The sequence below is a fragment of the Aegilops tauschii genome, chromosome 1, assembly GCF_002575655.3.
Source record: "Aegilops tauschii subsp. strangulata cultivar AL8/78 chromosome 1, Aet v6.0, whole genome shotgun sequence".
NCBI lineage: Eukaryota > Viridiplantae > Streptophyta > Magnoliopsida > Poales > Poaceae > Aegilops > Aegilops tauschii.
The window spans coordinates 53233806-53256724 of record NC_053035.3 but is presented as its reverse complement, the minus strand read 5'-3'; the positions used below and the strand labels follow the sequence as shown (position 1 = coordinate 53256724).

The following is a 22919-nucleotide window of genomic DNA, read 5'->3' as shown; positions in this document are numbered from 1 at the left end:
TTTGAAACTATTTTTAAACACCAACCACATTCAAAATTTGAACGACATCTTCTTTTTAGAGGAAAAGGGCTCCCGCCCCGACTCCATTTGAACAACATCTGGCACACCTTAGGTCGGCATCACACTACCCCATATTGTCACTGTTGCAGAACCACACTTGTCGTGCCTACGACTACGAGGTGGCAAGATGTCAGTGAGACGACCCCGTACACCTTGATGTTAGCGCAATGGCACGGACATTGACACATTGTGAGCTTGGCGCCATTGAATATGGCTCCAACCCCAAATGGTAGCATGTGGTTCAAGTTTTGTTTTATTTTGCCGAGAAAATGATATGGTTCAAGTTTTGGTACTCCCTCTGTTTCAATTTACAAGTCCCGTGCGTATATCTAGGTTATCAATTTTATCACTCTAATATAAACTATATAACACAAAAATATACCGTTTGAAAATAGAACATCTGAAATTTATATTGGTATATTTTTTGTAATATATGACTTGTATTAGGTTGGTCAAATTAACGACCTAGGGGCACGCGCACGCCCTGTAAACTGAGAGAGAGGGAGTACTGGTTCATTGGATTCATCATCAGTTTGACCCCAAGATTCAGTAGAGATGAATCGAGCGGCCTGATTTGTTTTCACACCAGAGACCGATGCCAGTTGTTGCAAAAAAAAAAATCAAACACACTTAAACTTCTCTAAGAAGATTAATTAGAAATAATGCGTGCATTGCATGAATCCAGTGCATAAGGGCGCGTTAGGCTGTCGCTTTGCAACTCGTGACATTTTCTAATCTCTGATGGGGAACACAACGTACGAAAGGCGATCAGTTATATAATCAGTCCGTGTAGCATCTCCTTGACCATGATTACAGTGCTTGACCTGTAGTTAATGTGTCAGGTCATTGAAAAATTAACTACTATCAATTTCATGGGGTGTCAGCCTGTTATAATTAAGTATTCACATGGCTAAGATAACAAAGAGACAAACCTCAGGTTGATATCACTCCACATGCGTATCTGTACTTCATCTTCTGCCCATCTTTCATAGATAGATAGATATATCTTGCCCTTTGGCAATTGTTTTTCTTTTTGCGGGGTGCCCTTTGGCAATTGTTAATTTCTTATTTTTAGAGTACAACCAAGGAATATATAACTGAATTCAACAGGCTGTTATTTGGATTTATCTGTAATATTATTTAGGATCTGGTGAACAGCTAGAGAGAATTATTTGATGTGTACCTGTAGACTTTAATTAGCAAAGTCTCAGCCAGCACAACACGCAAGCATGTGGGAGCCAAAGTATGAACAAGAAAGAGAGATATACACAGTGGCGAACTGGCGATGAGTTGGCGTAACGTCGAAATATCATCCGCCAAATAATTCCCTGCCACCTAGGCATATTATGATTGTAGGTTTTTGTTTTGTGCACTAGCAGTTTAGGGCTGCCCATATTTTAGGTTTTTTCCTTCTCTTTATAGGGGGGTGGATGCACAGTACCGTGGTGGTTACAGTGTCCTTGCACACAATTATCAGCTAACCACCAATTTTACTATAATCTATTCATATGAGTACGTAGTACATCACATAATTTAAGGTTAAGATGTTCATATAATTATGTTACTGCTTGTGTGATGCAGAATTTAAATTTGAAACTGTTGTCGGCACTGTTTTGTTAGTTGATGCAGGTACCAAATGCCAGGTTGTGCATATTTCTGGTAGTTCGGAAAAGATACACACTCAAGCGCTTTGGGAGGTGCTTAAGAAACTTAGCCATGTCTCTATTGGGTTGTGGATTGGATGTAGTACAATGCCACTTCAATTGGGTTAATACCTTCAACTTAAATATGAGAGCGTATTATTTCTTTTTTATTGGAAAACACATAGGGTCTCTTTAGTAAAGATTTTTTTAGAGGATTATATTTCTTAGATTTCTTTATATGGAGCTTATTTGGTTTGTATGACCGGAAAACCTAGAGTTTTGCTATGATATATTTTACATAAAATTTAAAGAAAATTTTCCATCGAATACAACATCAAAACTTTGTTTTGGTGACAACTATAACATGCACATCAGTAAAAAAACTATAACATGCACACGATCTTTTAGAAAAATTCATGGGTATTTTGACTATTTTGTGGTGCAATTAAACTGCATATTTTACACATATTATGTTTTCCAATCCAGTAAAACTCATCATGCCAACGACATTCAACTTCAGTTTTTTTTCTAGTCCTATGTTTTTAGTCCCGCAAATCAAAGACGCATGCATTATTTTTCATCAAATTTATGTACTAAAAAAAGGCAAGCCCGCATTTCCGAGTTTAGGATTAGGGAGCGCCAATTTGACAATTGACCGTTTTCCTGTTCAGCATCATCATCAAACTTTTGCACCATACAAACAACGAAACGTGACACTATCAACTTGAATAATTTTTAATTTGGTATCAATCAAAATTTGGCACCATACAAACATCAACACATGGACTATTAAATTAAAAACCCATTTGACATGATTACAAAACCTCCATTACGATCTTGCTTGTTATGCTTTACATGGTTCGGTGCTTGTAAAACAAGTGTAATGGGCTGTTATTTGCTTTAGATAAATATTTCACACCAAAAGAAAATGAAAATTCAGTCTACCTAATTATCACATTTCACCGCAAACTATTAAAATAACAAGCGAGTTTGCATTCATCATATTATCAAAACATACACTCTCTAAAGCCAAATTCGTATTTTGATCGATGGACTCGACTCTTGCCGGAACTAGCAACTAACAAAAAGATAAAAAGATGATAAGAGAAGAGAAGTAAAATAAAACCATAATTCAACTACAAGAAAAGGACAACCCTCCATGCAAAAGTCGACCACCCAAAATAAATAAATAACATGGACCCAAACTACCCACTAGAATGTCCATTAGCTCCCCTAAAAAAAATGTCCATTAGACAAAATACCGAAATGAAAGAAATGTATGAAAACTAATAGGCACATAAAGAGAAGAATCGAGAGTCAGAAATATGTTGATTGGAGCTGAGAATAAAACAATTCGACTGAAAAATAGCAATTCCGTAGAAGTGTTTGCACCAACATTTGAGATCGCTTGCTGCTAGTTATGCCAAAATAAATAAATTATTGAACCTGAAAATAAAACCATTCGCACGAAAAATAGCAATCCCGTGAAAGTATTTGCACCCGTATTTTTGAATCTCTTGCGGCTAGTTTATCCCCATCCAGCCGAACAGCCGATCCTATCAACATTAAAGTGCATCCAAGAATACCCAAAAGCACCCAAGCACTCAACCCCAAAACATAAACAACACCAAGTGGAGATTCCACTTTCACTTCAATTCGTTTCCTCTTCTGTATCCAAGCTGTCCAACCCCAAACCCACAACCCAAAGAGAGAGCATCCCATCCCAACAGACACCAAGCAAGTGCACACGGACCATCCCTCACCCTTCACCACTCCAGCAGCTCCCTCTCAGCGCCGCGCTGCGCTGTGCCCTCCTGTCAGTCCTACCGCCACCTCCAGCCAGCTAGTACAATTCCCAGCTCCTCCAACCCCGCTCCACCACCTCCCACATGATGCCATCCCCGCAGATATACCCGCAGCAATTCAGCTGTCCTCCTCTCACGCCAACCTGACACACCTCCCCTTCCCATCCCTTCCCTTCCTTCCCGTTAGTTAGTTGCCGCTCGCCACCGCACCGCACCGCACCGCAAGAGGAAGGGCACTCGCCCGCCCTCCTCACCTTGCTTCCGCAGAAAGATCCATTTGGTTGGACTGGTGGTGGCTCCCCTGCACACCGCAGTGGTAAAGTCGCGCCCTTTTGTGTGTGCGCTTGCCTTGCCGCCGCGGCATCCGTCCCGCCCCGTGGATAACTAGTGATAGATCTGGGAGGCGCAGATCTGACCGGTGGTATTCTCCTTCCCGTCCCGTCGGCGAGTGTTTGCTGGGAGAAAATTTGTTGGGGCCATGGGGAAGAAGGGCAAGTGGCTGGGCGCCGTCAAGAAGGTGTTCAGCCCTGAGTCCAAGGAGAAGAAGGAGGAGGTAATAATTAATTTGTGGTGACTCTTGCTTGGGATTCTTCTCTCTTATTACTTATTTATTATGGAGTTCTTGTGCTGGATTTCCTTAGATTTTACTGCTAGCTCTTGTGAGCCTGCTGTGGGTCTGATCAGGATTTGGCTGTTTCCTCCATGATGAATTAATTGCAAACAGTCAGCTTATTGGGAATTTTTTAGGCGGCAGAATCTTGAAATTGGCATATTGTTTTGTTCACTTCACGCCAGCAATTTATTGCAGAGATTTCTTACTATAGTACTAGTTCTGATAGCCTGTCCACTCATGGTGATTGATGGTTTCAGTTGGGCTGTCATGTTTGGACAACATCTTTTCATTTCTTACTTGCCATTCAGTAATAACTGTAATAAATAGGGGACACCATCTTTCCACCTACAATTGGATTGTCCAGTAATTAATTTGACAAAACTATTGTCTTTGCGATTGTGTTATCATAGTACTGTAATTTGAACTGAATTCTGATGACAACCCAAGCTTTGCCTTTCAAATGCACAGAAACTGAGGAAGAAATTGGCTGCAAGAGACCCCAGTCCACCAGATCTAACACCTTCTACTTCCTTGGAAGTCAATGTTTTGATGCCGCCGCCGCCTCCCGCCGTTCCTTCTCCGCACCAAACTGAGGAGGTTCAGGTCCGTGATGTTGAGCTGGAGCAGGAGCAGGAGCAGAGCAAGCATGTGACCGTGGAGGCAGCCCCTGATGCTCCTGCGCAGAGGTCGGCGGCATTGCCACCTGGTGTATCGAGGGAAGAGCTCGCGGCAATCAAGATCCAGGCCGCCTTCAGGGGATACCTGGTAATTTGACATTAGCTCTTGAATTAGCAATTTCATGCCATTTGGAATGTTTTGTGAGGTCATTGTGACAGTTGGAATACTTAAATGGCTGGTTTCATTCTAACTATGTCATGAAATTTATAAAAATTAAAGATTAAACGTGTTTGCATGCAGTGTTTTATTTTCTGATGGCCGCTGATCCGGTCTTTGCATTTTTTCAACTTTGGAAGAAAAACTCTTGTATTGTTTATGGATTATGTCTCTGTCCGAACATGCCTGAACATGCAAGCAAATGTCTGCGGTGGCCTTCCTCAAAACTTTCTCTTACCCTCTTCTGAGGTTTAGGTATTATCAGCTCAACAACTTGGTCAGTTGCTTTTAATTTGAATTGAGACCTCTTGGTGAAATTCTTAGCTACTTACAGTTCTTCTGTTCTGTTCACAAATTTTGCATGGTAAATCAACTTTTATGGTTCAACAAGCCAGTATTCTTGCCTACCAGAATCCTCTGTTCTTCTGTTTTCGACAAACCAATCCTCTCTTACTCCTTAAAAGCACTCATCACCCCTTATGATTTAACTCACTAATGTTCATTTACTCTGTATATGATGTTGAAGAGGGCCTACAAAAAGATCTTCACAGACTAATCCATGCACATCTATCAGTTGGTGGCAGCCACCTTTCATTATTCATTTGATTTTTTTTATCATTTTTTGATGTTGATGGCATTGCTTTGTGGTATAGCCTTGATACAAAGGTAGCATGTCTTCAACTTGACTTTGTAGTTCCATTCCAAAAACACGATACCATATCCAGTGAAATTTTTATTTACTGAATAAGATTATGTTTTTCTTCCGCTATACATATTCCTTTTTCTCCGAACCAGGATTGCTATACATATTTTGAGAGTCATCATTGTAATAATGCAGGCAAGGAGGGCACTACGAGCCTTGAGGGGCCTTGTTAGATTGAAGTCATTGGTCGAGGGTAATTCGGTCAAGCGTCAAGCTGCTAGTACTCTGCGCTGTATGCAGACTCTCGCACGGGTGCAGTCACAGATACGTTCAAGAAGGCTGAAGATGTCTGAGGAGAACCAGGCCCTCCAGCGCCAGCTCCTGCTGAAACAAGAATTGGACAGTTTGAGGGTAGGCAAACCATCTCAAAGCCTTCATCAGTAAAAATATTGTGTGCGCCACTGTTGTCCACTCAACTCGCTAGGCATCTACTAGTTTTTGTTATTGCACGAAAGAATTTTGCTTGATGAGTACTCCAATTTCCAGAAGCATCGCTTTCTGTTTTGCTCCAAATCTCGCAGTCGCGGGTAATTACATCTTTTAAGTGAGAGCATTAAGCATACTCTGTTTTTTGAATTATACCAGATGGGGGAGCACTGGGACGACACCACTCAATCCAAGGAGAAGATCGAAGCAAGTCTAATAAGCAGGCAAGAGGCTGCGATAAGAAGAGAGAGAGCGCTCGCATACGCGTTTTCCCATCAGGTAGGCCTTCCCGATTCTTGAAATAGATGCCAATCTTCGTTTCATCTCATTCGACTATGTCATTCTTAAAATGCTTGAAAATTTGCACTATGCAGTGGAAGAGCAGTTCAAGGTCCTCCAACCCAATGTTTGTAGACCCAAACAACCCACACTGGGGCTGGAGCTGGCTGGAACGCTGGATGGCAGCAAAGCCTTCTGAGGCCGGCCGCACTGGAACCGGCAAGGAAAGCAACATTGACCAGGGATCAGTGAAGAGCACGAGTTTGAACCTTGGAGAGGGTGAGATCACTAAAGCCTTCAACCGTAGGGGCTCCAAGCCAGACAAGTCGTCACCGACGACTCCAAAGCTGACCCGCCCAGCTTCCCGGCTATCCCCTTCTACACCCACTGCCAAAGTGACACCAATAGTTGTGAAGAAGAAATCTGCTACTCCGAAGAACGGGATTTCACAGGTGGATGACGATGCAAGGAGCGTGCTCAGTGTGCAGTCTGAGCGACCAAGGCGGCACAGCATAGCCACCTCAACGGTGCGGGATGACGAGAGCCTCGCAAGCTCTCCGTCAGTCCCAAGCTACATGGCTGCCACAAAATCTGCTAGGGCCAAGTCCCGCCTCCAGGGGTCACCACTGATCGATAGTGTAGAGACGACACCAGAGAAAGGAGGCTCTGTTAGTGTTGGGTCAGCCAAGAAGAGGCTGTCCTTCCCAGCTGGAGGGGTGCCCCCCTCGCCAATGAGGCGGCATTCTGGCCCTCCAAAGGTGGAGAGCATGGTGAAGGACATCCCCGAGGCGCTGCAGCCAGAGGCCCTGGCGATCAGCGGTTGAGACAAACAAGCAACTCATACAAGTGGGGACGGGACTATGGATTATGCAGATATATACACATTTCACCCATGAAAAAAAGGTTAAAGTTCTTCGAATTGTTGCATTTTGTTTTCATCCAATTATTATTGCGACTACATTGTCGGCTTCATTAGGGGAAGACTCTCAGTGTCGTCTGTCTGTCCATTTCATTTGTTGCTTGCTTGTGTAAAACCATATGGGGTTTGTTGTTTGTATGTACACAGGTCTTCTATTTATGCGAGCAATATATTTCTTCCATGCATGCCTTCCCAATGAACTTGTCAATGTCAATGTAGCACTCTGCCCCAATAAGTATCCTATCTTTACTATCTACACAAAAGCATATCAAATTTAGTGGTTTTGTTCACTGCGTTACGCATGTACAAAAAAAAAACAATGGTTGGTGGTGGCCATCACCATGGTTGCTGTCGGCCATGGTAGCTGACTAGCTGCTACCTCTAATCATGTTTCCTTTCTTATTACGGCAATTGCCCAGCATTCAGTTGACAACTTTTATCTCATATTATTTCAAGAGTGCAATTGGAAGTGCCGAAGACATTCTCCCTTATCTTTTTTTCGGTGGAAAAAAGAAATAATACGATATTCTCCCTTATCTATGTGGAAATACACTGTAATTATGCAAAATTTTGTTCATTGGGACCTGCACAAAAGTAAAATGAAAAGGTTGTCTAGTAAGAACCATTTTTGCCTTAATTTTGTTCTCCGCAAATACCTGAAACTGGTGTCAGAACGACAATACTACCGTAAGCTCAGTTAATTAATAAATAGAGTCAAGGTTGAAGCCAAAACATGGCATGTTTCACACCTTATCAGGTCCATGACAAGCCTCAGAAACACACTCCACTTCTTAAACAACTAACACCAGTTTTAGATAGACAGTAACAGCCAACACATCCAAGCACAGTTCCATAACTAATCATGGCAATTGATCAAACATTCATGGCCGAAGCACAGTCTATTAAGCATTAGTTCAGTTCATGCCAACGACCCCCAACACCAAAATCTTTCAGGGGATGATCGGGTGCCTTAACTCCTTCCGTTCCCGTCTATGTTCAGAAGCTTCAACTAACAAGTAAAACTATTGTACCTTCTCGCCAGTGCTTGATCGTCACACACGCTTCAGCGTCTTCAGGAGAGTTGACGCGACGGTCCCAAATCACCTTCTGGTTGATCGGCAGTTTCTTGCAGAGAACGGATTGTAGAAAATATACCTTCTCTCCAACAAGCCAAGCTGGATTTGAGTTTGAGGCTGAAGATCTGCAAACTCTTTCTTCGGCACATAGGATGGAATGAGCCTCGTGATAAACCGTGCGCTCAGCACCGACCTCCATATCGGTATGAACTGGTCCCTTGAGTACCAGAGGTCTTCTCCTCTGCGTGGTTTCCTTCTCACAGCCTGTTTAACACATAAATGATGGAGATATCAGTGTTGATAACCCAGTACATATTTCGACGTGAACAGGTTATTGTCATCGAGTTGTACATGTTCTTCAGGGTGCATAAGCATTACCATGTAAGAACAATCAAATGAAAAACAGAGTCTTAGTCGAGTTTTTTGATCTCGACAGGTCGTTGCCAATGCAAGAAAATTAAACACCCCCAGGCCAGATTTGTCTTTTGACTCTTCTGATTGATTCAGACTGCAAAAAGGGTATAAGAAGAGGATATGTGTCTTACCCAAAAAAAATTGACCGCACCAACCGGACAGATCATTTGTCTTTAAGAGAAAACAAAACAAGTCCGTCTCAGCTCTAGACATTAAAGGGTTCCTGAATTTGTACATGTTGGCTCTAACATATGAGATTATATAATGAAGTAAAAGATATGAGAGTGCCATTACAGCCGTATAATGAACTTCAGTGTCATAATAAAAACTTCTCATTCAAATAAATTTGAAGACTTCATCCCCTCAGTATCAGCATGGAAACAAAAGAAACAAATGAAAACAGAAAAATACTAAATTCATAAAAAAACAGATAGTCAGCATGCAGCAAAATAAGAAATAGAAAACTCTAAAGACGATGAAGTTCAGATATCCTTACTTTTTTTGCCTTGACATCCAGAGTTGGTGATCCTGTGGCTGTTTTGGTCGAATCTTTGTTCCCTGTTTTCCATTACAGAATTAGAACAACTTATTTTGTAAAATTTGCAAAGCATAGTTAAAATACCATGTTCTGCAATGCACACGCACCGCGTCCATGTAATACACTATTGGGCACTCCGCAGTCATAGGAGCGGCTTCAGAGCGTGCTGAAGGGACAATCAGATTGTTATGTAAATCATTTATATGTACAAATGGATATCAACTATGGAAGCAGAGGCAAGAAAAAACGAACCATTTAAGCTCTTCAACGCAAATTCCTTTTCCATGAGGACCAACATCATAATTCTGAAGAATTGCTGAAACTTTTCCATGGACCTCCTGATGAGATGCCTGCATAATTTTATTTTAATATATAAACCACAGAGGTAATTAAGTATCTTTGTTTTTTGCTTTACTTGATAAGTATCCAACCCAACTCAACTATCTATAAGTTTAGTCCATAATCCAAAAAGGCCATATATATATATATATATATAGGCAACTATCACTACATATCTCAAATGCTAAACAGGCACATACTAGATCATTTCTACCCTTAACTTTATGAAATCCTCAGGTTTTGTAATCAGAAGAGCACAAACCCGATTCTTGTTGGCAAGTGACAATTGCCTTGTGAGTTCTCGAAATCCAAAACTTAATATACCAAAATATTAAGTTTCAACAGAACGAAGCAAACAAATATCTAAGACATTAGAGCTGCGATATACGAAAATGTGATACCTCTGAATGAGTTTGAATATATTCATCAAGGGCTTCACCAGCTTTCAGAAGTATCCTAACAAGGAACAATGCATTATAGAAACGTACTTCCTTCTCCTTCCGCTGCTTTGCTGCCTTGGTGTTTTTACCAATTTGCAATCCACACCCCTCCCTTATCAGGGAGAATATAGAATCATCAATATGGTTCTTGATCGTATCAAAACCATTGAGCTTATGGAATCGCCTTTGAGCTGCAAGGAGAAGAATGGCTGCAGGGACAATCTTCCCATGCTCGATGTAATTCCAGAGCTCATCGACAACATTATCCGTGTGAGCTGCAAGCAATCTAATGGTGTCCAAGAAGATCTTCTGCATAATACATGAATACAGAACTTCTTTACTGCTAATGTAACCAAAGTAGTAACGGATGTAAGGAGGGATTTGCTACAAACCATCTCAGGAAGGCAAAGCAGATGTATGAGCTTGTAGATGTACTCGGCATACCCCTTCAGGTAGCTCTCATCAGCTAATAGATTGTCCTCCAGATACGTGTGCTGGCAAGTGTTCTCGATGGCAACATGAAGTGGGAGGAGGCCCTCGATGATTCTTTCACCTGAGGTGCGTAGATTAGCCAATGCACCATAGCGGAGCAGTATCTTAACCATGTCGGCGGAGAATATCTGGGCAGTTATGTGGAGGGGGAAGTACCCGAAGCTGGTCATGTAGTTGGGGTTGGCGCGCATCCCACGGAGCTCAGGCGCCTTCCCCTCCAAAACAAGCTTAGCACAGCGCAGGGCATTCTCTGTAATAATCAGGTCAAGGGTTTGTGGGGTGATGACATATCCAGCAACCAAGTGCCCCCTATACTTTTTGAAGAGGCGAAGGAAGCCCGAAACACTATCTTTTTTGAGAACATTCAACAGATGGCCGAATATGTCATAGAATTTTAGCGTTGTCTCCTAGATATCCATGTTAAAACAATATGAAGATCAATCAGTTCAGCTATCCAACTAACAAATTAAGCATAACAACCAAATTGTATTCTATAGAGTTAACTTATGTTATTGAAATCGGAAAACTTGTATTTTTCATCCCTAAATTATTTCCTAAGTGGAACTTTCCATCCTAAACTTTTAAAAGATCCAAAGCTGGTCCCTCAAAAAAAAAAGTGGTCTTGTCCATATGAAAGCAATTTTTAATAACGTGATGCTTATGTGTAGTTCACATTGTCACCATGTGTTTGGCATGTACAAATTTCCTTCATAAAGTTCCCATTAGTTTATCAGAAAATCTGGAACTTTCGGAAAAGAAAAAAAATGTAAAAAAATAAAACTTAGAAAATGACAAACATATTCTTGGTATTTTCTGATTTGAATGAAGTTTGAGTTATTTAAGATGCTCCCTTTCATTATGAAAGTTATTTTTCATATAAAATATATACCGTGTGTGCTTTTGGGCCTATGTTTTAGGATAATTCTTATTTATTGACTTCTTGTGATAACTTCCTGAAATTCTACTAATGGATTAACACTTTTTTCTGAAGGGAACTGATGATGCGGGAGACCCGTAGGCCGTAGCATGAATGCATAGCGTAATTCAAAAAAGTTGATAGTTGAGGGGTCAATTTGGGTGGGTTAACCTTTAAAGAGTTTGGGGGTGGAAAGTACATTTATATTACAACTGGAGGAATATGGGATGCATGATACAGGATAAACTAGAAATAAAAGTTGCAGGCAAAACACGAAGAATGTTGATTAGATGTCAAACGATATGTCAACCATACGAAATGATGGACAGGTCACAGGTGTAATTAAATGATATGTCAACCATACGAAATGATGGGACAGGTTACAGGTGAGATTAAAGAACCTTGGGGTGCGGTCTGGGACGATTATGTTGGTGGCTCTGACTTCGGAAAGGAAATCGGCAATCTGACCCAGGTACTGAAAGAGACGAACTGTCAGTGAAGAACAACTGCCATAAGAAGTGCACAGTGCAATAACATGACATGAGGGGGCGAGTTAATTTACCTTCATGTTATACTGATGAGGGCACTGTAAGGCGAGTATTGAGGGATGGGGAGGCGGGCGGGGAGGGTTCCATGGATCATCGGGCTTATATGTGGCGCTTTTACCGTTGCCTTCACGGCAAAGAGCGTCATCCTCTTGGGCTTTTGTCGATCCGTCTGTGGCTTTGGTAGTAGTATCATCTTGGCGATCAACAGCTTCCTCTGCTGCGTGGCTAGTTTTGTGGACTGTTTGCATCGGCGTTGGCTGGCTGAAAGAGGAGACGGGGCGAAACAGTTGGGGTGAACAGATCAGATGCCCAGATCGATGAATCCTCCACACGAGTCGGGGGGCGGGGCGGGGGTGGCTCTATCGGGACTTGCTTGGGCGCCGGCGTGCCTCCGTCGCCTCCTCCTTTGCCCTGAGCCGGATCGAGAGACGACGTGTGGGTGTGGGGTAGGTAGGGGCACTGCCACGGCGCGAGCCCATGTTGGGGCCCAGTTGGCTGCCACATGCTGCACAAATTAATTACCGGGAGCGATAGGCCTGGCCCAAGCGAAGGTATTCATTTATATCAACTTTCGTGTCTCAAAAAGAAAGTTTATATTAACTTTCATTGCCTAAAAAAGAATTATATCAACCTTCATTAAAAAATCCTACAAAAATGAATAAAGTATTCATTCAGGGTGAAACAAGTTCAAAATGAAAAAAAAACTACTAGTAATATTTGAGACAAATTCACCATGCTAGAAATTAATTAATGTATTTAAGGAAAAAATCATGCAACTCAGGTTTTCTTTACTTCATACCTAGTAAATACTACGTGATCTAAAATGACTTATATTAGTTTACGGAGATAGTATACAAATTTGATCAACGGCTGAACATTTTTTTATTACATGAACATTGTGTACAGTGGAATTATATATTTTGTGTAAAACACATGAAAAACTAAGAGCTCGATGCTTCCAAGGCGACTCGAGAAAGCCTTCCTCCCCTCGATCTCTGTCGGGGAGCCCGTGGATTCTCCTCCCCTCCGCCTGCCACTCCGGTCGCCGGTTGCGGGGAGGAGAATTCTGGTGTCTCGACTTCCGCTAGTAGATATGATTCAAGGATTCAACGACGACGACTGCGGCTTCGGGCCGCTGGTCCTTAGGGGCACGTGCAGGAGGACTGTCATTGACAAGGTCAGGTCGGCTCCGGTATGAGAGCGACGATAGCGGCGCGTCGGCAGCTCGTTCGGTGGTCCATGGACCTCGATGTAATTTTTATTATGTTTGAGGTACTTTGTACTTTCAATGAATCTTTATAATAGATTTGATCCTTAAAAAAACACAAATACAAAGAGAAACAAATGGTCGGTTAAACTTCCAAGGGTCATGAATGACAATAAGATGTTTTTTTTGGATGATGGATCTAGTAAAATATCTTTGTTTTGAAACCAAATAAAACAATGCATCTACATTGTTGCACGGCTGTTTGGATAAACAGAGGTCCTCCATGTATCGTGGAATTGTTGCATCTAGATTATAACCCTATTATTTTGGAATAAAACTTCCGTTTTTCTCGCAAAAAAGAAGAAACAATATGCAAAATATGCAATGAAGCAGTAAATGGATCAACGCGTGTGGGCGAAGTGCAAACATGCCACATGTGTGGGCGTTATCATTTAGGGAAAAAATGATTCATACGAACATATGCAATTCTGGTCCAAATCTTAGATCCAAGCGCAAACTAACTCATATTGCTTTCTTATAGTCTTAATGAAAGTTGCATAATGCCAATTACCAAGTCAAGCAAGTGCATCAGCCAAAAACATTTATATGCTCAAGATCAACTTGCATTGCACTTCTAATTAATTTTGAATTCTTGATTAGTCGAAGACACAATTTTTCGGACTGTTCATTGCCCAACCTTGGATCTCGTCTCTGAGCTTGGTCTGAATCCACAATGGCCCAGGAGCAAATCCGCAGTAGAGTTTGTCGAGAACCAAAGCATTGCAGAGCAGGAAACGGGCCAGCGTCCTCTGCACGCTCCCGCCGTGGTAATGCACCAAGTTGATCTCCCTCACATGTCTCCTCAGGCAAGGGATGCTCACCGGCGGCATGGTCGCGAGGACGTCATGCTCGTTGTACCTGAGCTGGTGCGCGTCGACGATCTCCCCCACCTTGCATTCTTCTTCCCATCTATCGCGCGCGTGCAACTCGTCGTCGTCGGGGCCTGTTTCAAAGAGCAACGAAAGCACCTCAAGTGATGGGGCGTGGCCGAGTATCCTGCTCACGGCGTCAGTGGCGTCGCCGTGGAGGAGGCGGCCTGTTAGCTTGAGGTGAAGGAGGCTGGTGAAAACCGGTAACGTCGCTGGAGCGTCGAGTTGTATGTCGTAGCCCAGCCGTACGGATTGCAGGTGCAGGTGCTTGGTGGAGGAGACTAGCTGCAGGAACTCTCCGAGTTTAGTGAGCTCCTCCGACGAGACCTCCTTGCCGGAGATATCGATCGAGCACGACGTGAAACTCGAACGGCCGGTGCCTTGGAGGTCCAGGAGAGACGTGTCGGGCACGTCGCCACGGTACTCCAGGGAGTGGAGATTGCCGTCGGCCGCGACGAATACCTTGGCTAGGTTGTGGCAGCAGCGGAGCGCGAGCCTGCAGAGGTGGTGGTTGCCGAGGAGGGAGAGCGTCGTCACCGTGGCGCAGGTCTCGAGCGTGAGATCGGCGAGGCGCGGGCATCCGTCGACGAGGCTCTGTACGTGTCGCTCGTGGTCGGACACGCGGGCGAGGAGCAGCACCTCAAGGGACGGCAGGCTGACGGCGGCCGGCGGGGAGAGGCTGCAGGGGCCGATGCTGATGCTGAGCGTCCGCAGCGCAGCGCAGGAGAAGAGCCTCGTCGGGACGGAGTACTGTGTCATATCGTGCATGTGGGAGCCAGGGCAGTATGGACGATTACAAAGGGGCTCGCGGCGGAGGCTGAGGTCAAGCTCAAGACCAGCAGGCGCACGGTCGGCCTGCTTGAGGGCGTAGAACACCCAATGGTCGACCGCCGGGGCGTCCTCGGGGCGGTACTTGTCAAAGACGACGCGGAGCGCGCGGAGCGGCGGCGCGGGCGACGCATGCACGCCGTGGCGCGCGAGAAGGGCGGCGGTGACGGCGGTGGTGAACGGCAGCTTCGGGTCGGGGTCGTCGGGCCGGCCATAGTCGGAGCCGCAGTTGTCCTCGTGCTCCTCGACGATGGGGCTCTCAGGCTCCTCCAGCCACACGGCGTCGACGCAGGTGAAGGTGTCGCGCCACCGGGTTGACAGCACCGCCGCGCGCGCCGCCTCCTTGGATGGGAGGGATGAGAGGATGCGCCCCAGCGTGGCGTCGCTGAGCGTGCTCAGGCGGTCCTCTCGTTGCCTCGCTCCGGCGACCTTGGCGATCTTCATCACGTGGGTAGGATTGCTCGATGGTGACAAGACGGCAAGGTTTAGAGGCAAGACTTGCACCTTCGTTGCGTCCATCCTTCTTCCTCTCTTTGATGAATTGGCAATTCACTTCTCAATCTTGAGATTCATGTGATCATGGATCCTCTCGTTTCCAGCGTCAATGAGCATCGTCTCCAGAGCCATGGCGTTTTGGGCGAAGAATTTGACGAGCTGGGCTCCAAAGCAGTCCGTCGTCTCCCGCCGGAACTTCAGGCCGACTCTTATTAGGCAGCTGCGCAAGCATTCGAACGACTCGCCACTGAGGCCAGGCACATCAGAGACCTCGTCGTAGTCAACGTCTGTCGTCCCCGTCTCCGGCGGTCCGGCCACCGTCGGCTGCTGCAGTCTGCGGCTCTTGAAACGACGGACGGACTCCTGGAACTGAGCTCGGCGTTTCCTGTCCACGATTTGGGCCCCGTAGTGGTATTTCTTGGTAGTTTCGTCGTGCGACGTGCTGAGCTCGATCCGGAGGTCGCAGAGGGCCGGGCTGCAGCTGAGCAGGTTCGCGATCAGCTCCGCCACCGCGCTGTCGGTGGGCGTGTACACTCCCTGGAGTTCGAGGCGCTCGAGTCGTCCGAGCTTGATATCTTTTGCCTCGTTGGTGTAGTAACATCGGATCTCCTCCACATGGCGCACCCTCAACTTCACCTCCTTGGCGTGGCTGAAGCCGCGGACGGTTCCCCAGAAGCTCCGGCACGGGTCTCTGTTTCGTTGGCCGCCGTGGTCGACGACAGTCAGTTCCGCCCGTGCCAACTGCTGTGGCGGCGGGTCCAACGAGATATGCCGGACGATCCCTCTATACCGAAAGCGGCGCAGCATCGGAGCGTGGATCCCCACGGTGCCATTCTTCTTCAAGCAGCACTTGTCCAGCACGAGCATGGTGGCCGCCGGGCAGCGGAGGGACCGAAGCGTGGCTTCCTTTGGCGGCGGGTAGCCCGGTCGGGCGTCCTCGTCGAGAAGGATGGCCTCAAGGTGGATGTCAGCGAGCAATGGCGCGGCGTCGATGATGCGCTGGAGTTCCTTGAACGGCGCATTGCAGTGTCGCAGCCGCAGCGACGTCAGCCGTGGGAAGGACGTGCCGGCGGCGGGCGGCTCGAGGCTGCTGCAGTTGGTGAGCTCCAGCTCGCGGAGGGTCTCCGACGGTAGGGAGCCGAGGCTGAGCGGATAGATCCCAAGCCCATGAATGTTCGCGATGGCCTCGTACTTGCTCCTCTCGAAGTACATGGGCTTCCCTTTGACAGTGTCCACCGCGGCCACCCGGAGCTCCTCGACGCGGCGCGCCGCTTTATGGGTGAGCAAGGCACGGAAAACGTCATGCTCCTTGCGATTGTGATTGTGATAGTCCGCATCACGGTGAAGGAAATGAAGGATCTTGTCGTGGCGGCGGGCCTCCACGCGGATGGCGAGCTTTGTGATAGGACCGTGGCCGTCGGCTTCGGCGGCTTGGTCGGCGGCGTCGAGCGCCTGGTGGGCGGCGGAGACGAAGGCGTCGCGATCAGCGTAGAAGTCTTGGTCGCACCAGCTGCTGCCGGTGTCGTCCTTGCGGGCGCGGGCGACGAGGTTGACGGCGCCGCAGGAGCGCCAGAGCGGGCGCCACCGCCTGGAGAGCGCGCTGGTGAAGGCGCCCTCCTTGGCGGGGACGAAGTGGAGGACGCGGCGCAGGAGGTCGTCGCTGAGGCCGGAGAGGCGGTCGTCGCCGGCGGCCATCGTCGTCTAGCTGCGAGCCTGCGACTGCATGCGCGATCGGGATCGGGAATCGGGATTCCCTGTAACTCGGCGGAGATTGGGAGCAGGGCTCCCGTCCCCTGTAACTCGGCGGAGATTTAACGCGTGGCCTTGAGTCGGTAGCGGATCGATTCCAGTTCCAAGTGGGATTCCGGGCCGACACCAATCTGAACGACTCGTTTGCCACGGCCCACGGCATCTTTGCATCCATTTTTTCTATGAACACATCTTTGCATCCATTTTGAGGTGAGTACGAGTCATCAGTTTACATTCATTTTCTTTTAGGATCAGTTTACATTCATTTAATCATTTTGTGGCGCGTGCAATGTTGTGAAAAAGTTCGCGCTAACAGAATTTCATCGCAATCGATCATTGAACAAGACCGACTCCTCATCAATCCAAAAGTTGAAAAGTATACAGTATTGCGAATCAACATGTGGTTGGATGGTTTTTGTTTTTGAACGAAGGCTTAAGGGGAGCCCGACTTTGAATTAATAAAGCCATCAACCGACCAGGATTACACAAGGCCACCAAGCAAGAGCGACCGAAAGATACAAGGGAGCTGACTGAGCAGCTTACAACGCAACGCACACTACTGCACACAAAGAAAGAAACATGAAAGACCTGCAAGTAATGTCGAAGCCCGCTGCACATCGGCACCAAGAACATGGAAGCGGAGTAGCCTCAAGGATCAGCCAAAGGCCTGCAAGCACTGAGCATCGCTGGATCGTGGGATTGGGACCACGAACACCTGTCTTCCAACGCCGAAGAAGACCCCAATCCTCTCGCCTCGGCTCGAAGATGCCGCACCGTCGGGTCTTTGGGCGCTCACCCGAGAGCAAGAGCAGGTGCCGGTCGAAACCCAGAGCAGGCATAGCTCACAGTCCTGACCACGCCGTAGGCACGCCACTAGCTGCACTGCCACCTGCCCGGGGCAACCGAGAACAGAAGGAAAGCTGCTGGGAGGATTGTCAAAGAAACAAGCTGCAAAGACCCAAGGGCGACGCTTGGGAAGCCTCTGCTTGGACTCGCAGCCGACTGGCGCTTTCCTACCTCGACACCACTCACCCGGAGAACCAGACAATCCAAGGCGGCGCCTCCAAGGAGGGAACGACGCGCAGGACGCCGCCACCGCCCAACCCGAGATGAGTTTTGGGCTTTCACCCGGGATCTGGGACGGGGATGGATAGGGGAGTCCTCAGCGGTGCCTCGAAGGAGAAAGGCGATGCGTGCATGCGCCATCACCGCCGTGGTCGAAGATCCGGCCAAGGGTTTCCCTCGGACTCGAGCTATGCCACCGGCACCCCGCCAGGACCAGAACTGGCAGCCAAAGTTGCAGATCGGACACAGCCGGAGGGGAGGAGTGAGCAGAGGAGGAGGAGCAGCTCGGCCTTCAGATCTGGAGCGGAAGAAGACCGCGCCATGACCACCACCCGCCGGATCCACGCCGCCCGAGCAGATGAGGAAGCCAGCCGTCACATCCCGCGCACGTCGCCTGCCGCAGAGGCTGCGTCGCCTCGCCGACCGGGGCCGCCGCCCCAGAGTCCGGGGTCCTTGGCAAGGGGAACGAAGCGACGAGAGGCCTCGCCGCCACCTTCATCGGTGGTCGTCGAGGCTTGCCTGGCGTCTCTCAGGTGGCGGCGAGGGGAGGAGATGTTGGAGGGGGTGGCGGCGCCGGGGGGAAACCCTAGTCGCCCCCGGGTCGCCCGCTGGGGACGACACGTGAGCCGCGGGGGGTGATGGTCGTACAAGATGGTCCACCCGTTAGTCCTGTGGTTGGATGCTTAGCAGGATAGCGGTATCTTAACCCACCAGAACTCAAGTTCTATACTGGTATTGGTACTCGCATTTTTTTGGATTTATTTCAGACATTTCGGCGTTGTGCGTTCTATGGGAGGAGACGTATACATTGCATATGAAGGCGTCTGTGACTCCGTCAATCTCAAAACGATATGCTGACTCAGTCTTTTGAAGGTGCTCATAGGGGTAGAGTATATGTACGTATGTTCATAGGGATAAGTATATGTGAACGATTTTGATTGTATTTTGTTCAAAGATAAATATATAGAATATTTATTTTCTTTCGAACGAACTTCTCTCTTCGCTATCATTGCTATCTCCTCCTACGGTCCCACCTGTAGTGAAGAGGCAAAATATCAACTGTACCCTTTTTTTGCTTGTGTAGTGGGTCACGTGATTAGTGCTAAACCAGGGCTTGTGGCTTGGTGTTAACCATGGAATGAATATGGGACGTTGGATCTCAGAATGTATAAGGTGTAGATTTGATGGATCTGCTTCTTTCGTGATTTTATAGGGGTAGTAGATAGATAGACAGATAGATAGATGCCTAGTGATGCCTCCACCCCATGAAGTTTAACTGGGCCAAGTCAGAACAAGCTTGGTTGGGCCACGGGAGACCTTGGCCACTGTATTCGGCCAGTAGCATGTAGGTAGAACATGTAAGGGCACAACGACGAGGTTCGGTTGTGGCAGTTTGTCGCGACAGCCAAGGAAATTTCCAGGGAAGCTACGCGCTGATAATAGATGGGGTTTTTGATCCTGCGACTTTGGAAGCTATTGCTTGTCGTGAAGCTGCTTCACTGGCGCAAGACCTCCACCTCCACAGTTCTATTATTTCCTCGGATTCGAAACAAGTCGTTGGTGATATTGCGAAGGGCAACCAGGGAGAGTATGGAGCAATCATCCACGAAATCAAATCTAGATCAGCTCATTTTGCTTGTAATTTTATTTTTGAAAGTTGTAATGTAAATTTAGAAGCACATAGCTTAGCAAGATTTGCTCTAAATCTAGCTCAGAGGCGTTACGTGTGATTGGGCCAGCCACATGACCCGATTTGTATCCCACCTTATGTGGAATTTGATCAATAAAAGGCTTTTACCCCTCAAAAGAAACAATGCAGGCAGAACATGTAAAACTGGTCACTTTATAGTAACATAATAGAATGTTAGGACGACGCACATTAAAAGCATCACATGCATTGGTAAAAGTTTAGATTAGAACTATCGTTGTTTTCAATTCCTTGGTCGAGTACCATTCATTATTTGTCTTTGCTTATGTGAGACCCACCCGTGTTGTATTATATAACTTTGAGAAAATAAATGGCTTCAAATTCCAGGTGTGACGAGGCAATAAATGGCTTCAATCTCCGGTTGTACTATCTCCGTCCTGGTTTATTGGTCCCTCCTTTTATTTTGTGTCAAAATTTGACCTTAAATTCAACTAATAAAATATTAATGCATGTAACAAAAAATAATATCATTAAAAATTATGTTCAAATACGAATCCAATAATATAATTTTTTGCGACATGCATTATTATTTTCTTAATTAAATCTATGAATTTGACACTAAATAGTAAGGGGACCAATAAACTAGGACAGAGGTAGTAACTTTGAAAGCAGTTGCTTCTCAAAAAATCATTAAGAAAATGAAAAAAAGATACATACATGTGGACTGGAAGACACATGAGGCAATAAATGGCTTCAATTTTGTTTGTTTGGTTGTTTGCGAGAATGGAATAGAGAGAGATCGCGACGATGGCCATGCCGATTGATGTTTACGCGGCCACCACGGAGAGCGCGGGCGAATGTATGTTTCGTTTGCGCGACAGGCGACACGTAGGCTAGTCGTATGTTTCGTTTACCAGCCGATATCGGTCCATCCATCGACCAGAGGGCGAATCGGACCCGATCGAATACGTACTTGTAGCCAACCGAGTATAAAGCTTGCAGTCTCGTGATCATCGAGCGGTCCAAATCGATTTCTCGGGGCTCCGGCCGTGATGAAGATCGCCGCGAACGCCCGACGTAGGCGGCGACAGGACCGCCTGAGCAAGCTCAGCGACGCCACGCTGGGGCGCATCCTCTCTTTCCTCCCATCCAAGGAGGCGGCGCGCGCGGCCTTGCTCTCGAGCGGGTGGCACGACGCCTTCGCCGGGGTCGACGCCGTGTCGCTGGAGGAGCCCGAGAGCCCCCTCCTGGACTACGAGAACCACGGCGGCTGCGGCTGCGGCTGCATGGACTGCACCTACGGCCGCCCCGTCGACCCCAACCCGAAGCCGCCCTTCACCACCGCCGTCACCGCCGCCCTCCTCGCGCGCCACCGCGTGCCCCAGGCACCCGCGCCGCCGCTGCGTGCCCTCCGCGTCGCCCTCAATGGTTACCACCGCGAGAGGGCCTCGACGGTGGACCATTGGCTGTCCTACGTCCTCAAGCAGGCCGCCCCTGCACCTCATAGGCTCGAGTTCGACCTCCGCCTCCTCGGCCGCGAGCCCATCTGCAATCGCCCTTACTCCCTCCGCGCCGCCGCCAGCAGCTTGAAAGACGCGCGCCGTGCTCGTCATAAACGCAGACGCACCCCCGACTCCGATGCGGATGAAGCGAGCCGCCGCACGATTCGCAAACGGCGGGTGTCGGTCTCTAACGACGATTCCGAGCCGGACTACCATGGGTGCACCGTCCCGAGGATGCTTTTCTCCTCCGTCGCCCTGCGGTCGCTCAGCATCGGCCCCTGCAAGCTCTCCGTGCCTGCCGCCGTCAGCCTGCCGTCTCTCCAGACACTCCTCCTCACGCGTGTATCTGACCGAGAGCGACACGTGCAGAGGCTCATCGACGCCTGCCCTCGCCTCGCCGACCTCACCCTCGAGGCCTGCGCCACGGTGACCACACTCTGCCTCCTCGGCAACCGCCGCCTTCGCAAGCTCGCGCTCCGGTGCTGCCACAACCTGACCGTCGTGGCCATCAATGGCAAGCTAGACTCCCTGGAGTACCGCGGCGCGGTGCCCGACACGTCTCTCCTGTCCCTTCGCCGTGCCGACCGCTCGAGTTTCAAGTCGTGCAGTATCGATATCTGTGGCGAGGAGGTCTCGTCGGCGGAGGAGCTCACTAAACTCGGAGAGTTTCTGCAGCGAGTTACGTCCACCAATCACCTGCACCTGCGGTCCGAGCGGCTAGGCTCCGGCATACAACTCGGCGCCATGGCCCATGGCCAAGTTACCAGCGTTCACCAACCTTGTCCACCTCGAGCTAAGGGCGCCTCCCGCACGAAGACAGCGACGCCGCCATCCCCGCCTTGAGAAGGATCCTCCGGCACGCGCCGAGCCTAGAGGTGCTCTCGCTGGCCTTCGACACGGGCCCCGGCGACGAGGAGTTGCGCGCCACCCGCGAAAGCTGGGATGACTGCAAGGAGGGGGAGCTCACGAACGCGCACCAGCTCAGGTACAACGAGGACGAGGTCCTCCTGCCCACGCCGACGGTGACCATCCGCTGCCTCACGAAGCGGGTGAGGGAGATCAACTTGGTGCATTACCAAGGCGGGAGGGCACAGAGGACGCTGGTCAAGTTCTTGCTCCGCAATGCTCCGGTTCTCGCCAAGCTCTACTGTGGATTTGCTCCAGGACCACTCTGGCTTCAGACCAAGCTGAGAGACGAGATCCAAGGTTGGGCGATGAACAGGCCGGAAAATTGCATCTTCGACTAATTCGGATTGTATATAGAAGCTACTGTAATGCAAGTTGATTTTTAGCTTAGATATCTGGGTTTTGTTTTTCAGAATTAGCTTAGTTATCTGGCTCATGCACTGCCTTATTTTTTTGCCGCATTGTGACACATAAAATAATTATTCTATAATGAAAGATACGCAATTTTTACTTTTATTAAAGAAAATTAGTCTTTACCTCTAGAA

At 47.8% G+C, this 22919-nt stretch overlaps 3 protein-coding genes and 1 pseudogene across 3 annotated transcripts; 2 read left to right on the top strand and 2 right to left on the bottom strand.

Moving 5' to 3' along the window:
* Nucleotides 1-3345: 3345 nt before the first annotated feature.
* On the top strand, nt 3346-7478 carry LOC109784838 (protein IQ-DOMAIN 2). The gene is made up of 5 exons (XM_020343443.4): nt 3346-4061; nt 4590-4886; nt 5794-6009; nt 6244-6363; nt 6459-7478. Exons 1-5 carry the CDS (start codon nt 3987-3989, stop codon nt 7185-7187), a joined length of 1437 nt encoding a protein of 478 aa, XP_020199032.1. The 5' UTR covers nt 3346-3986; the 3' UTR covers nt 7188-7478.
* Nucleotides 7479-8243: 765 nt separating this feature from the next.
* LOC109784837 (uncharacterized) lies at nt 8244-12463 on the bottom strand (annotated as a pseudogene).
* Nucleotides 12464-13908: 1445 nt separating this feature from the next.
* On the bottom strand, nt 13909-15453 carry LOC141027474 (putative F-box protein At3g44060). Its single transcript, XM_073504526.1, has one exon. It carries the CDS (start codon nt 15451-15453, stop codon nt 13909-13911), a length of 1545 nt encoding a protein of 514 aa, XP_073360627.1.
* A 5565-nt stretch (nt 15454-21018) lies between these two features.
* Nucleotides 21019-22715, top strand: LOC141027472 (uncharacterized). Its single transcript, XM_073504524.1, has 2 exons — nt 21019-22195; nt 22267-22715. Exons 1-2 carry the CDS (start codon nt 21019-21021, stop codon nt 22713-22715), a joined length of 1626 nt encoding a protein of 541 aa, XP_073360625.1.
* Nucleotides 22716-22919: the final 204 nt, after the last annotated feature.

What these genes read in the sequence shown, in the direction of transcription:
- LOC109784838 (XM_020343443.4), top strand. Translation starts at nt 3,987, where the DNA reads ATGGGGAAGAAGGGCAAGTGGCTGGGCGCCGTCAAGAAGGTGTTCAGC. An exon ending in CCAAGGAGAAGAAGGAGGAG is followed by an intron (nt 4,062 to 4,589) that starts GTAATAATTAAT and finishes TCAAATGCACAG; the next exon opens with AAACTGAGGAAGAAATTGGC. An exon ending in CCGCCTTCAGGGGATACCTG is followed by an intron (nt 4,887 to 5,793) that starts GTAATTTGACAT and finishes GTAATAATGCAG; the next exon opens with GCAAGGAGGGCACTACGAGC.
- LOC141027474 (XM_073504526.1), bottom strand. Translation starts at nt 15,453, where the DNA reads ATGAAGATCGCCAAGGTCGCCGGAGCGAGGCAACGAGAGGACCGCCTG.
- LOC141027472 (XM_073504524.1), top strand. Translation starts at nt 21,019, where the DNA reads ATGAAGATCGCCGCGAACGCCCGACGTAGGCGGCGACAGGACCGCCTG. An exon ending in GTCCGAGCGGCTAGGCTCCG is followed by an intron (nt 22,196 to 22,266) that starts GCATACAACTCG and finishes CCTCGAGCTAAG; the next exon opens with GGCGCCTCCCGCACGAAGAC.